This window comes from Talpa europaea (genome assembly GCF_964194135.1).
Source record: "Talpa europaea genome assembly, chromosome: 7".
NCBI classification, from domain to species: Eukaryota; Metazoa; Chordata; class Mammalia; order Eulipotyphla; family Talpidae; genus Talpa; species Talpa europaea.
In genome coordinates, this window is record NC_140074.1 from 93,231,825 (window position 1) to 93,247,906 (window position 16,082).

The 16,082-nt window shown below is 51.5% G+C and overlaps 1 protein-coding gene across 1 annotated transcript in view; it reads left to right on the plus strand.

Annotated features, from left to right (window-relative positions):
• The window catches only part of NTN1 (netrin 1), a gene marked incomplete at its 3' end in the record, with an annotated part of 166,326 nt that overhangs the window by 141,751 nt on the left and 8,493 nt on the right, over window positions 1–16,082 (plus strand). The window contains exon 5 of the mRNA XM_084238306.1: window positions 9,704–9,778. Coding sequence (XP_084094432.1) covers window positions 9,704–9,778 — 75 coding nt within the window. The remainder of the gene's footprint in view (window positions 1–9,703; window positions 9,779–16,082) is intronic.

Here is a 16,082-nt window from a genome sequence, read left to right on the forward strand (position 1 = left end):
TGCAGAAAACTTCAGCTCCAGAGCAGGAGAGGCTGCTTTGCAGATTCAGGTGCATATCCCGATGTGGGTGCCCTGGCTGCCTGGTTTCTGGTGCTGCTGCCACCCAGACCATGCCCTGTTTGTTGTTAAAGAGCTTAGCGGGTGTCCACGATGCCTGAGGCCTCTTCTCAGGCTTTTTCATGGGCGTCACCAGGATGATAGCAAAGTAGCTGACTGTGGCTATGGTTTGGGGTACCTGCATTTGCGAGTTGGTTTGTCCAGGTGGGCTTCAAGTCTCACAGCGGCAGCTGCCTTTGGCGTTGTCTACACTGCCGTGTTCGCGGTCACACTGGAGGGAGGCCCTTTCTTTCCTGAGCATCTGGTGGTGAACCACACTGCCAGGCAGTAGGACCAAGGTCTGATTCACCACAGGAAGAGGAGGCAGAGGCTTTTCCTGACTGTGAGATGGATGCTGACAACATGAGGGGGGGAGCTCAGTTTGCTTGGGGCTAAGAGGAAAGTTGCACAGGAGAATGACCTAGGAGTGAGTGGCAAGGGAGGTTGTTGGGGGAAAGACATTCGAAGGCCAAGGCGTGGTGGTTGATGGTGGTTGCACTCACCATCAGCTGGAACCTCAACTGGACGCTTCTTCTCATCCCTCAGGTCCCTGCGAAGAGGTCACCTCTGTGAGAGCCACCTCTGACACCCCTACACTCTCACCGTAGTTATTTCCTCCTATAGCCTATGATGAAATTGGACAGCTGTATTGTCCCAGACCCCATGTCACTGGCAGGAAACAGGCTTTGGATCCCAGTGCCGGGGATGTACTTTTTCACAAGTACCTGCTTTCTCGGAACCCCTTTCCATCACTTCCACCCTTGGGGCCAGAAGAGGCACATGGCCAGCTGCTTGGGAGTCTTTGAGGAAGAGTGTTTGAGACATTGGGATTTGCTATCTGGGAAGAAACAGTGAATATTAGGGAGGCCACAGCATATCTGTCAGACCCAGGCTTGCGATTACACTGTCACGGTGGGTGCTCTAGGGTGCAGGACAGTGAAAGGATACTGCTTCCATCTCTCCTGTGCAGCGGGGGGAAGAGCTTGGGAGAAGGTGGCCACCCTGAGAAAGGAGCAGAAGCAAAGGGCCAGGGCTTCCTGGGGAGCACTTGGGGGACAGGGGTGTTCCCCAGGCATGGAGGAGACCCCAGTGCTTAGCTTACAAGTAGAAAGCACATGTATCCATACTTCCCCAGAATAGTTATTTGCAGTCCTTGAGAAAGCAGAGGCTCATGTGGCATGACAGTATAGGTTTCTGAGGGTTTGGAAACCATCTCTGTAATGACAGTCCAGAGTGGAGATTCCACCTCAGGTGTAAGATCCATCCCCGATTCTGAGAGGGTGCAAGCCTCCCTTGGGTCCGCACAGCTAAGGACATCACACCCAGCAGCCTCCAGTGACCCAGGACTAGCCAGAACCCTCTAGTGGCTTTGCCTTACATTTAAAATACAGCCCAAGCAATATCAGCCCCTCATGGCCCCTCAGGCTGTGTGGCTCACTTATGTGCTCCTGTCCTCATTCTCTGTGCAGAGCACTCTGACCTTCATTTAGTGCCTGTGCTGCAACAGATTCCATCCTGCCCCAGTGCCTTTGCATAGAAGCTGCTTCCCTCTTTCCTCAGATCTGCTTGCCCTGCCTCCTTCACACTGTTCAGTTCTGGTCAGTTTCTCAGCGAGCTTTCCCTGACACCCCAGCTAGAAGAGTGCCCAGCTGCACACACACTTGGCCAGCAACTCACTTTTCCTTTGTGGACCTGGGGGAGGGTGAAAGCTGGTATGTGTGCCTGAGTGCATGCATGCACACTCTACACTTACCATGTGTTAGGAGAATGTAGCACTTCTCAGCAGCTCAAGCCCATGGATTAGGAATGCAAATGTTAGACCTTGTTGAATGCCGCTATCTCATAAGATACCCTATCCCATACGTGAGTGGTCCTCTCCTCACTGAAGAGACTTGTCTCAGAATTTTTTGCATAAGCATTGCATTTTCATTGCAGTAAAATTAAAAATGTAGGTAAGACAAAACAAGAGCTTAAAACCTAACCACAGTCCTATCACCCATTTGAGTGCACAGTATATTTTTCTAGAATAAAACTTACCCTCCTCCCCCAACCATGTTTGTCAAGCCCCAGGGACCCCTGCACCACACACCTTCATCTCTGGCTGGGTCCCCTGTCAACAGCTCCAAGCTCCCCTTCCTTTTAGTTCCTCACACCTGCTGGATGTGTTCCTGCCCTGGGTGCCTCATCCAGCGCTACCTGGAACCCGCCACATGGGAAACTTTGAAACTCTTTAAGTGAATGGATGATCGTTCATAAAGGTGGGGTTGCTGTATCAAAGGCTGTTCATATTTTTAGGGTTTTGACATTCCATGCTGGTTGCACTCAGAGGAGTTTGTATTGATAGGCATCCCAAGCACATTTTATGACATGTGTGTGCATGCGTGGGCCAACTTGCCCAGCAGTGTCTTATATTCCTACTGACTTACGTTGAATTTCTTTGATTATTTGAGATTGAACACTTTACATCTCCTTATTTCCCCCTCTTTTGTGACTTGCCTGCCCTCTGAATTTTAGGTTGCTGGTCTTACTGATTCAGAAGGGTTCTTTATAAAAGATGCCAATCCTTTGCTATCTATGTTGCAAATACTCTGGGCTTTATCTCTTTACTCTTTGCTCCCCTAAGTTGCAGGCACTTGACAGCCCAGCCAGCTCTTCTGCCATGCCATTGCTAGAGGCTACCTCATTTGGGGGTCCTTGGTCTTTCTGTCCCAGAGTCCTAAGTCAAATGAGCATTATGCTGTTGTAGCAAGTGGGGCTTGGGAGTGATTGAGAGTGTAACCAGCACAGGCTTGGAAAGATAGGGTGGGGCTCAAGAATTGTCTATGGACCCTGCTTTCCCAGAAAGGTGATTGTACCCTGAGCATAGTGCATGGGTGAGGATGCTAAGAAGGTGGTCTTACCAGGGGGGAAGTTGTTAAGTCACCTGTAGCCTACCACCAACAGGTAAGAGTTGACTTTGTGGGAGTGCCACCTCCATCCTCACCACCCTCCCCTGAGATGTCCCAGGACACCCACCCACCCTGTGTGAATATTGCCCCAGGGGTTTCAAGCAGCTTTGTGGCTCCAGGCCAGGCAGACACTCTCTGGGCAGAATGGCCTCACCTGCCTTTAATCACCTGCTGGTGGGCAGAGAAGCCCAGCTGAAATGAGCACAGCCAGCTGTGTGCCCCCCTCCCCTTCCAGTTCTGGCCCCTCGAGCTCTTCCACCCTGGTCCAGTGGGAGCTGGGAGCCCTCCCCCGATACTGACCCAGCCCTCTAGGTCCCTGTCCTGGGCTGGGTCCGAGTGGCTGGGTACCCTCACTTATTACCCTATTGCCCCACCTTCCCAGGCCTGACAGCCCAGAAGTGGAGAAGCAGGGGTGCTGCTGGGATGAGACCTTTGCCAACTCCCCGCCCTGGTCCCAGGGAGGTGCCAGATGCAGTGCCCCTGACTCCAACCACGGGACACTGGGCTCCGCCTGCCATATGCTCAGAGATGAGCTCCGATCCGGCGAGCAGGCCTGCCCAGCAGGTTTTTGGCACCTGGGGCAGAGGAGGCAGACCAGAGGGGCAGCTACCCAAGGTGGAAGAGGAGGAGGGAGGGTCTCAGCCACTGGGATTGGGCCTGCAGGGCCCCCTCTGGACTCTTGGCTGTGGGTTGGTCAGGGGAGCAGGTGGGGGGAATAAAAGGGAGCGTTGGATGCTCCCAGGAGGAGCCAGGATGCCAGCCAGCCAGGATGGGCCTGCTGCGAGCTGCAGATGGTGGCCTCTGGGTCTCAGCAGCCCTCCCAGGGACAGAGCATGTCCAAGTGGGGAGCCAGGAGGGGCCCTGGCAGTTCCCCTCTCACTGGGAGGAGGGGAGGAATGGAGGGCAATGCTGTTGCCATGTAGAGGCCCCTGTAGACCTTTTAGTGTCTACTGCACCCTTGACTCACCCCCAAAGTGTCCTCTGAGAGAGGAAAGCTTGGTAATCACCCCCCTATGTGGACAGACTAGCTCGGTCAAGGCCATGAGGTTGCAGCCCTGGGTGGAGGGTAGAGGGTGGAGGAAGGAACTTTGAGGACATAAAATGTTGGGACTTCAGTGGTAAATTGTCTGCAGAGTCAGTGTGCAAACTTTCATGGAAGCCTTGAACCCTGTGAAACAGCTTTTCTTAAAGTTGATAAGTACTTGATTTTTAGCACTTTCAAGCAGTTCATCCCGATATCAGTCCGTCTTTTTCTGCTTCTCACTAGCTCAAATAGCATGCAAATGATGTATCCTTAAATGTTTACATGGACCAGCCTGTAAAACTGTGTGGACCCATAGATTTCTTAAGATCATTTATGTATTCCGATTTGATATTTTGTCTTTAGTTCAACTTGATCATTAGTTTTTCTAAAAAGTAATGCATTTCATTCAGATTTTAGCTTCAGGCTAAAATACATGAAATACTCTATAGATTGTGGTTTTGCCCCTTTTTTTCTCATTATTTCCTAATGTATCTGTTTTGTCTCTTAATCATAATTAGATATGACAGTGTTTTGTCTATTTGTTATTCTTTTGGAGCTTTCCTCAGAATTAATTGATGTTTTATAATTTTGGAACTTTTTTAGTATTTTACTTTATTAATTTTTACATCTGTTCTTTCCTGCTTTGGGTTTTGTTTTGCTTATTTTCTGAATTGAATATGCTTCATTTCATTTCATTCTTTTTTGTTTAATAATAATACTCATTACATTGTGGTCAGGAAATGTGGCCTGTACAATTTCAGCTTCTTGGAGTTAATATAGCATTCTTTCACTTCTTAAATGTTTGTTTCTTTTTGTATTTTTAACAGTTTTTGGTTAATATATCTCAATAAGATGTTAGCCCACACAAAACATTCTTTATTATAAGATGAACTTCTTTGTCACCAGGTGACAAGTATCTTTAAAAGTTTTAAGTATTAACAAAAAAATTTTGCTTTGTTTGGTTATGCCCCTGTTAAACAGTGGGGTAATACTTTTAACCAGTGTTTTTTTGATGGGAGTTGAATCCATTTACTTTTGTTGTTTTGTCTTTAGATAGTTTTAGATAGGAGTTGCTCTTCTGTGATCTTAATTTATCAAAATTGCTTTTTATATTTTCCAATTTTTCTTTTTTCTTGTTTGGGATATTACCTATAATTTATTTCCTGGCTTGTCTAGTGTTGGGATTATCTCTGAGTTTTTCAAAAGCACTATTTGATCTAATTATTCTTATTTGTTAGAATCAAGCATGAAATGGCATCTTTTGTATTCTGCCATCTTAAGAGTTTCATTCTACTTTTTACTTTTTTTTTAATATGTTCTAATTTGTCAAACCAAGTTTGATAGTTTTTTAATACATACTCTCTTTCAAATATTTTAAACTTATTTTGATAAGTGTACATGATATTTTCTGAGCCCTTGCACACTTGATGATATCTTTGCGTACTATGGCCTGCATGCATTAAGACAGTGTAGCTGGGTATAAAATTCCTGGGTCACATACTTTCTCCCTTCAAGAGCTACAGGCATTGCTTCATTGTCATCTGGCCAACTTCTTCTCATTGTTGATTTTTATGTTTAATTTTTTTCCATCTTTACATTTCATAATTTTCTAAAGACATGTCTGAGTATTGCTCTTTTCCTTGGTTTTACAAACAATTCTTTGAGTCCTTTAAAACCTTGTTCATATGTAGGTCTGTCTTTAGCTCTCTTTGATTCTTGTTTCTATTCCCTTTAGTCTCTGTTGCAGTTCTCTCTCAATCATATGTCACTGCTCCATTTTCTCTCTTACACCCTTAGATTTTCTCTCTCATAGTTTTCAGTCTCTATTCTTTTCCTCTAACTTTTGTGAGCATTTCCCCAATTCTCTGTTTCTGAATTCAGTTTTCTATGCTTTCATTTCTCCTTACTGCTTCAAAAGTAGATTTTAATTATGCTCTGAATTTTTAGATTTTGGTTTGGATTTTCCAACTCTTCTTTCTCTCCTTTTTGTATCATGACATTTTCAGGTCAGACAAGTTTTCTTGTGTGGCTTTTCATCAAGGCTAAGTCTTTTTAGTCTGCCATTCCATTCAATAACATTGTCTCTGGCTGTTTTTAAGCTACAGCAAGAGAGTTTGAATAGTTGTGGTAGAGACAGTATGGTCTGCAGAACCTGAAATATATATTGTTTAGCCATTTGCAAAACCATGTGCAAATCACTGTACTAATGTGAGAGCTGGATCCCCATTCCAAGCTGGATGGAGGGGAATGTAGGCAGCTTCATCTCCATTCCTAGCTCCTACCAGCCTTTTCCTTTGATTCATTTCTAGTGTGCGGAGGTGATATCTATCTCTACTGCCTGATTTTCTCATCTGTATCATTAGATCAAAATACAAGTTCAGATATCAGCTACAAACACTGTTTTCCCTAAGTTCCTTCCCTTCCTTAAGTTTCCCTTACCTGGAGGAGGACAGCACCTTCCATGTCCCCACCTACTTACTGCCTATGTGTTTTCTGGTTGTTGTCTCTCTGTCATCTTCTTTTTCAGCATCTTTCTGTTCATCTGACAAAGAACTGTGTCCTGAGGTAAAACCTGAACAGGTTTTGCTAGTTCTACCACCATCTGCCTTTAATTAGTAGAGATTGCTCCCAGATTCCAACATTGGGTCATCTATCAGTTTAGTTTTTGGCATTAGTGTGAATTTGCATTTTTTCATTGTCTTTATAGCTATTTTGGAACAAAACAAGGAGGGGCTGTGTAGGTGGCTGCCAAGCAGATGCCATTTTGAAGGAGTCAAAGCTGAATTTTAAAGCTGTGGCTTGTTCATACTGATGCAGTCTCTGTAAGACTGGTGTGTATTTGGTAAAGGAAGAAAACGTAGGAACAGTTTCCTTATCCAGGGACCTCAGTTCTCTGGAACACAACCAAAAGAAAGACCCCAGAGCAGTCAGGTAGTTGCCACAGTGCCCGAGTCCAGAGGGTCATTCCATCTCTCATTCCAGGCCCGTTCACCCATGTTTTGCATACAATTCTAATAATCTTGGTCTTTCTGTTTTCCTAGTTTACAGCTAAATTGGAGTGAACAAATCTGAAGGGAGCTGGGGGCATTTTACAGCAAGCACATTGACCTGACAGGAATTTCTGGCTTACAGACAGAAGGAAAGGCATGGGGCCTACCTACAACAAAGCAAATACAATTGCACATACTCAGAGGCAGGCACCATTTTCTGGGAGGACAAACCACTTGAGCTTCTCTATCTAAGCACTCTCTGCTTTGAGTCAGCAACTACCCATCTGGGCCTTTCTTTTGCTGAGCTGAGGGTTCTGTGCAACTCTTGGCTACAGTGAACCTATCCCTGTCTTAACCCAGATTTGGTTGGAAGTGGTGCTAACCCTGGTTGCATTTTTGAATCACCTGGAGAACCTTAAAAATGTGGACATGCGGGCTTCCCCCTGCACAGTGAAATCAGAATCTCTTGGGGATAGGGCCCAGACATCAATGTTTTTTAAAGTGGCTGAACAACGCAGCTTGTGAGAATCAGAGTGAGGAGCCTGGATTCAGCAGCCAAGACACCTCATCTGTGAAATGGGGCTCACTGGCGGGGTGGAGAGCAGTGCTGCACCTCGTTAGTGCCATGTGAGTGACTGTTACCCCTGAGGTACAGGCCCTTGATAAGCATGGGGACAACTGTGATTTGTCAAGGAGCGTCTGGAGCTCCATCTAATTAGACAGTGATGAATACCATTCTTTCTAGGATGATTTCTCTCCCAGGTGGATACTTGGCTCTGAAAGAAGAGCTGTAGATGTTACTAGGAGGGAGAGTGTTGGAGAGGACAGGGAGGACGTGGGGGCCGGAGGTGCAGTGGGTGGGTTATTGCAGTACTCGGCATTCCCTTCCCAGGTGTGGGGCTTGCTTGGGGCAGGCACTCTGGAACCTTCCTGAGCTCTAGTCTATAGAATAGGATTTATAGCCCTTCCCTCATGGGCTCAGAAGAACTGAGGTTCTACTAGGTGCGTTCACCCTGGGCTTGTCTCCCTGGGGGCTGACACCAGGATTGTCTCTGCAGTGGAGGTAGGGTGTGGGTGATTTCCTGCTGACTGAAATACAAGTTCTGATGTGAGCCAATGGCTTTTATAAAAAATAACAAGAAAAGGAGGAGGTTGATCCAAGGCCATCCCTGGAATAATGTCACTGTATCACATTCCAGCCAGCTTGTTGGGGACTATGAGGACTTAACGTACAACCTGGGTCTGGCCACAGCAGTGGCTTTGCTGAGGGTGTCATCTGTCCCTGAGCTGGCAAAGACGAGGCCACCATCGTTTTGGGGCCACCATCTTGACCTTTCTGGCTTGGCCATGGTAGGATCAGGACCATTCTAGATGACCCAAAAGTGCATCAAAAATGTCCCCACTCCAGCAACCAACCAGCCCCTGACTGGTCAGCCAGCCAGCAGGAGGGACTGGCATGGTGGTGCAGGTGCCCCCAGATCAGGACATCAGTCGAAGGGCCCTTGCTATGGGGAAGCAAGAAGGGGGTCTGTTTTTCTCCCATTTCCTGAGACTGCTTTCTAACTGGGACCCCAAGGAGCTGACCCAGGAGGCAGCAGGGGGTTGCCAGCCCCAGGAAAATGTGATAGAGCTGTTGTGACTTGACTTGCAGCCCAGTCAGTGTATCTGGGACCTCAAAGGAGGCAGCCATCTCTCTTGGGGGCAGAGGCTGACTCCGGGGCTGAACTCTGAATAGTCCCTGCAGAGTGAAGCTCTGGTTGGGGAGGGGAGGGTGAAGTGAGCAGGCCTAACTGCCTGCTCTGACTTTGGCCCGTGTTCCCACACCAATCATTCCAAACTCCCACCTTGGCCTTGGTTTTCTGCAGTGCAGGTCGAGGGGCTGGCCCATGTGTGTTTGTGTTCATGCGTGTATGTGTACACCATATGTGTGTTTCCTTTTCACCTTTCTGCTCCCCTTACTGTACCCCATCCCTCACTTGGACACACAGCCCCAAGGGCCCCTTTCCCCAGCTCTTGCCACTGCTGCTCCTCAAACTGCCTGGGCTCCCCAGCCCCCGGGCTGCCCTGGCAGCCCTGCCGCTCAGCAGTAGAGCCCATTAGAACTGAACTCTTCTTCGTGGGGCATTTTATTTGCACACTCCAGTGGAGTGGACACCAAAGGGGTTTTCTAATGCTTCATGGGCTGCTAATTTCCTCCGTGACCTCTTTTGTTGGGACCTGACCCCAGCCAGAGGCTCCGCGCCATGAAAGCCAGCGCCTGACACAGACCCGGGGCGCGGGGTGACAATGAGGCCTCTATCGGCTTTAATCAGGCTCCAGTTGTGTCTTAAGAACGGGGAATTTGTGTGGTGCTCAGAAGCCCTGGGTGGCACAATACGGAGCCCCCAGAGTTCCTCACGGAGGCCAAGGGGGCTGCAGGCAGCGGCTCAAGGATTCGTCAGTCTGGTGGGGAGTGGGTCAGGCGGGGGTCCTTTGTCCAAGCGCCTCTTTAGAAGGCCAGCCCTGCCCTGAATGGCCGGCTGCTCGGCCTGGCCCATGGGTATCACAGACCTCTGCGTATTTAGGGAGGTGGCCTCCCGCTCGCCCGCCAGCCTATTCATCGCCAGCCTAATTAGGTTTTGTCTGTGCTCTCCCCTCCCCTGCAGACTGCGATTCCTACTGCAAGGCCTCCAAAGGGAAGCTGAAGATTAACATGAAAAAGTACTGCAAGAAGGACTATGGTGAGTGAGAGTCCCCTTGTCGGGGGCGGAGTAAGGAGCTGGGGCTGGGGTGCAGATGGCCTTGGGTGGGTGTCAGTCAAGAGCCCCTGTGATGGGACAGGAGCCGTGGGATTCAACAGGAGACCAAGCCCATCCTTGGGGATTTCTCATCTCTGCTACTTGACCCTTGGAGGCAGAGGTCTTGGGGGGGTGGTGGTGGTATATATGCTGGTTTACCCTCTTTCCCTATAGGGGGTTACCCAGCCTATGGGGTGGCCTCAGGCTGGAATTTGCAGACTGGCCTCTGACCTTTATTCTGCCCCAAGGGCCTGTGTGACCTTAGGCCACTTACTTTACCTCTCTGGTCTTCTGTGGCCTTATCTGTACCATGACATTTAACCTGAACCTGTTGCTCAAAATGAGGTCCTCCAAGCATCAGAAAAGGGGCTTCCTAAAGCTTCCTTCCTTTCTTCCCAGAGTTAACTCCTCTAGCCTGAGTGGCGTCAGGAATCTTCATTTTAAATGTCTCAGCAGTAGTTCAGATGCAGCTGAAGTGCAAATGCAGCCAAAAGTTGCTCTCTGTCAGCTGTGTGGCTGACAGTCCTGGGAGCCACAGGGTTTCCTGTTACCCAAGCCCTCAGGCTCCCTTCATTGGGAAGGGGGTGACCCATTACCTGCACTCCACTCTGGGGACAATGGCTCTTGAGGCCCCACTCTTCTGGGCTCTTCTTTCCTGCGTCCTGTAAGCACTTGCTGAGAATGTCTTTGCACCAGCCCTGCCCTTTGAGAGGAGGTGAGGGGCCGGCTTTGTGGCTTCTGGTCTTGAGAGCCTTGTGCTGGCCAGAGGCTGGGCTGGCCTGACACCAGGTGATACAGGGTCAAGGCCTGACTGTGGGCATGAAGGATACCTCAGAGGGGATTCCCCTAGTGGCCTGTGGTCAGGTGTATGCAAATTGCTGAGGGGGTACTTCAAAGCAGCAGAGCAAGAAATCCCAAGGGGATGTTCCACTGTCTCCTGGCAGAGGTGAGACATGGAAATCAGAGTGTCCCTGTGGAAAGTAGAGGCCCCTGTCACCCAGCCAAGAAGTAGCCTCAGCCTGGACACAAGTCCAGGAGGCCCCGAGTCCAGGCTTGACTCTGCTGTTTGGGCACTCCTTCCGACCTGGTTCTGGCTGATTCAGGTCAGAGCTGGGCCTCTTCCCCTGGCCCTGGACCATCCACACTGCCTCCCTGCCATCTGTCTCTTGCTTGCCTTGCCTGTCTACTCTCTTAATTGGACCCTGGAGGTGAGTGCCAATCAAGGACCTGGTGACCTAGCACCACCCAGCCTCCCTGGGGGAAGTGAGGTGGTTTCTCATTTCTGTCCATTTTCCAAGTCTCCCTGCATCCTGCTCCTCCTGCCCTGGAGCGGGTCTACCCAGCCACTTCTCTGAGCCTCAGTTTCCTTGTCTGTAGTGATGTCCCTACTGTACGTGTATATGGAAGCACCCAGCATTGGGCCAGGGGCCTACCAGATTCCCAGAAAAGTGACCTTTAGGATTCCACAGGGTGGGAGGAGAGGAAGGAACAGAGATAGAGGAGGCGGGTGAAAAGGGAAGGGCCCCTGAGGAGGCCTCATTGTCCAGAACTCATACCCCAGCGCCTCCCCCCCACCCCGCCGGCTCCCCTCCCACCCCGACTAAGGGGGTCTGGCAGCCTGTCAGGAAAGCCAGGCCTCATGGAGGTCCTCACTGCTGTGTGAGCCAGCCGAAAGGTTTTTTCTTTAATGAGGACAGTGGTTGGGACCTTTAAGCATAATGAAATGAGTGATGAGGCCCCAAGGAACCCATAGGAATTTGAGGCCTTCTGAAGCTGTCTCCTGCTGTGTGAGAGTACATGCATACATGTATGCACAACACACGTGTGCCCCCACTGAAGCCCAGCGCACAGGCCCGGGGAGACAGCCACCTCCTCAGGGTAAAGCCAGGGCCACCTGCAGGGTTTGCATTGTCAATTCAGAAGTGGCCAGGCTGTGGGATTCCCTGTTCCAGACCCCTCTGGGTCCTCAGTCAATTCCTAAAAGCACCTTACAATGCTTGCACCCCCAGGCAGTCCAGGAACTTGACTCCCTGAGAAAGCAAACCCTGACTTTGAAACTGAACTTGGAGGTGGTTTAAAGATAAGGGGAGTGCGGTCTCTAAGCCAGTGTGGCAGCGGCAAAGGGATGCCCCAGGTTGTTCTGGATAAGGCTTATTTATCCCTGAGCATCAGGACAGCACCCCCTAAGCCTTTTGGGGCCCAGAGGTAGGCCACAGGCCCACGCTCCTGTGGGATGAGGTCTCGGAACCCAGCGCCCCCAGGTTTGGGTTCCACAGGCCTGAGAGCCAAGGGTGGTGGGGGAGAGCCCTGTGTTGCCCCGGCCCACCCTCCTCCCCACTCGCCGCCCAGAACAGGGGGTTGGGGGGAAAGGAAGAGGCGGGCCTGCTTGGGGAAGGGCTGTTTTGATTTTAGTCTTGAAGCATCCTGTAAGTGGACACGGTGGAGAGCGGCCAGAAGAGACTCGCTGAGCACTCTTCTGGCGGTGCTGATCCTCAGCCCCTATTCCATTCAAGTGAAAAAAGAAAACTTGTACTTTTAAGTTACCAAAGATATTCTCTTCTGACATACCTTCAATTGAAACACTGCTTCTTTACCCCTGATATTCCAGGGGTTACTTTGGTCCCTTCCAAGCTCTCCTGCTGCTCCTTCCAACAGGTGGGCCCCTCTCTTAGCTGACAGGGATCTGGCACCCTCTTCTTGACAGACTCAGAGGGACCCCCCCCCCCAGCCCTATCTCTGTGGTGCTCCCCACCAACTTCAGGGGCCATCTCTCTGGGAGGAGGGGCACAACCTCTGAGCTCCCTTCTGCCTTCACTCCCTGACTTGGCCCTTAGTGTCCCCCCATACTTGACTTTCTCATGGGTTATCTGAGTGACGTGGATCAAAGATGGGACTTAGTCCCCTCACTTCACAGATGGGGACTCTGGCCCAGCTGGTGAGGTAACTTTCCTTATGGACACCAGTTTCCTGCTCCTTCCACAGTAGTTCTTTTCCTCCCACACTTTGCTTAGTTCCAGGGCCCCACCTGTGCCAAGACAAGAGGGGCAAGACCAGCTAGTGGCCCACTTTTCACACCTCACTGCTGCCATACCCCCTTCTGCCCCCCCGCCCCAGGAACACAGCCCAGGTGTTCTGCACCTGTTGTCCACAATTCTGCTGCAGGCGGGATCTCAGGGGCAGCAGATGTAGGCGAGAAGGGGGGTCTTCTCTCAGGGAGCTGCTGAGGTCCAAAACTGTTGTGCCATCAGCTTAATATCTTCCTAACTGTGCCCTCATCCAGACTGGCACCGTCCCCTCACATTCTCCATAATGGGAGGCTTTGGAGGTAGGTGTATAGGGGGTGTTTCTGATCCCTGGGAATGTCCCTGATGTTCTTGGTCACCCCAAAATTGTGGAGTATTCTCTCCCCAGCTCAGTGTCTAGGCCTGTGTGTTCAGGCAAAGCAAACAAGTGTCAGGAAGGAGATTGCAGGGATTCTGGGGAGGGCATAAAAGACCCCAGCAGAATGGGGGAGGGGGAGGGTCTCAGGGAGTGGGGTAGGGCTTGTTCAAGGAGGCATTATTGGCACCCACAGGGGTGGGGAAGGGGCCCTAGTCACTCGGGAAGCTACAGGTCTTGCTCTGAGGCTGTGGCCAGGTCTTGCGCAGGCTCTGTGGACCTTGTGGAGAATGTTCCCTGCATCTTGTTGGGACCATGGACCCCAAGCCCCTGGATGAAGAGGGAGTAGCATGTGTCCCTCCTGTACCTGGGGCTGCCCTGGGCCAGCCTAGGGGAAGATGAGCAGCAAGAGGACAGGGAGGGAGCTGGCTGGCCTGGGGACTGGCAAGTAGGTGAGGCCAAGGAGGCCTGGCAGGGAGGGAGACTTGGGAGGCCACGTAATCCTGCTCTCTGATCGACACCCCGGCAGGGACCCAATTAGGAAGCACATTTCCTTCACTTATAGCCAGGGCGCTCGGATGCTCCAGAAGCTGCTAATTAGAACCTTGGGTTTGCTGGTGAAGAGCAGGCCCCAGATGCCCCCTTCCTCTCCCAAGGCCATCTCAGGACAGTCTTGATGTCCTGTTGGAGGCCGTGACTGTGGTCCCCACAAACCTGGCAGGGCTAGTGAACTGAAGGCGGGAGGAAGCAGGGGCCATGAGAAGGACCCCATGGCTGGCTGTGGGTGCTGGTTCTGCCTTGTGCAGGGTCTCCGGTCCAAGTGCTCCCGTGCTGCTTATATCCAGACCCCACAACAGGGATGGGTGCCCACTCCATTCATATCTGTAGGGAGAGGGGTATTAGCCCCAGAATCTGGAACAGATTCCCCGTTGCTTTGTGACCTTGGGCGGGGAGCCTTACCAGCTTGCGCCTCATGTCTTCATCTGTCAAATGGAGAAGTGATGGAGGGACGTGATGTGCTTCTAGATAAGCTCCAGGCACTATCTCCGAGGGGCAGGGGTCCACAGTGACACTGCTGTGCCTTCTGACCCCTCTGGGGCCACTCAGTCCTCTGTTGCCTTCTAGGGGAGTCCAACTCCCCTTGCAAATGCCTGAAAAAGCCTCGGTGAGAAGGCCGTGCATGGGGGGGTTGTTGATGGAGGATGGTTTTATTATTTGCAGGCAGAGCAGCGATTCCTGCTGGACGCTCAGGGAAGCTTGACCTTGGGGTGCATGCATGTGCGTGAGAGTGCGTGTGCACGCTATGTTCAGCCACAAGGCTGTGCCCTGTTGGGCAGCTCCCATCCTTGCAGACCATCCTCCTGCGTGAGCTGCCTGCCCTGCAGTGTGTTCCCTGGAAACCCGGGCGCTGCGCCCGTCGGCAGGGTCAAGACACTGAGGATGACAGGATGATACTGTTCCCAGGGCATGTTGTGAGTGAGGTTGGGCCAGGCCTGGTCAGGAGCAGGCCCCTTAGCTGAGGCCTGGTTAAGCTCTCAGGCCCAATGCAGACTGGAGTGGGAGTCAGCACCATCCAGCCTCCTTGCTGCCCTCTGTGGGGGGGGGGGGGGGGCTTGTGGGGGAGTGCCTTTCCTGCACCCCTGACCCTCTGCCCAAAGACCCTCATCCGACCCAGGCCAGCTCAGCTGACAGGGCCCCTCCACTCTGGTCCCCCCTTGGCCCTGCCCCACAGCCTCTGCTGTCACTTTTCCTCTTCTTAACTCCATTTGTCCCTGTACTCCTCTGGGAGTTCCACTGCCATCCTCACTCACCTCATGTTTGACAGTCTCCCTTGTCTGACACAGATGCTGTGCAGACACCGCACATACCGCACACACGCACAGACATACATGCCACACGCTTGCACACACCATCACAGTGATACATACATATCCCCAGAAGTCCTGCCCCTCACACGCCTGCCCCCACCCCCAGCTGTTCTCTCACGCACACTCATTGAGCGCCTGCGTGGGCCCTGTCCTTCCATGGAGCGTACAGCCTCAGAGGGGAGATGTACACTTGGATGAGAGCACAGAAGGTGGGCTGGGTCCAGAGGGATGTGAGGTAAGCAGGTGTGGCCTGTTGCCCAGAGAGGGTGGGCTTCCCGGAGGTGGCAGCTGCAGTGGCTGTGCTCATGGGGCAAAGCAGGGCCTGCAGGCAGAGGGAGAATGGCCTGTACCACAGTAGAGTCAGACTGAAGAAAAGGGAGAAAGAGACAGTGGGTGCTGAGTGCAGGGATGGTGGCCAGGGAGACTGGGAACAGGCTAGCGTGGGCCTCGGCAGCCATGTCCATGGGCAGAGACCCCCTGACCCCACCGGGAGCCACTGTTGCCTGCTCCCGAGCCCCCGCCTTCAGGGCCAGGAGGCGGCCCCTGCCTCTTCTTCATGGGATTCAGAAAGGGGGAGTTTATGGAGCGAGACAGACAGTTCCTATTCTGAAAGGTGAGATCATCTCACTTTTGCCAGTTCTTGGAAAAATTATTCGTTCCCAGAAAGGTTTATTAGTCACCCCTTTTGTTGAAAGACATTTTGGCATCAGCAGATGGAAAAATCAAAATGCTTTTCATGAGATGTTTTGTCTCAAGTGTACCTCCCGAGATCCCGCAGGATTGCTTCGAGGCTACACCTCAGGGAAGTTCTGCTGGCCTGTGTGGGGAGAAGCTGGGCCTGCTAGGCTGCCTGTGTGGGCTTTCTTGGGGGCCAGTGGGCAGAGGTGGGCCAGGGACCCAAGAGGACCATGTGCCCTGGTAGCTCTGGGCCAGTGGCAACCCAAGAGAGCTGTCTTGCCGTGCAGTCCTGATTCCCTCCCCGCTGGCCTGGATGGGCACCT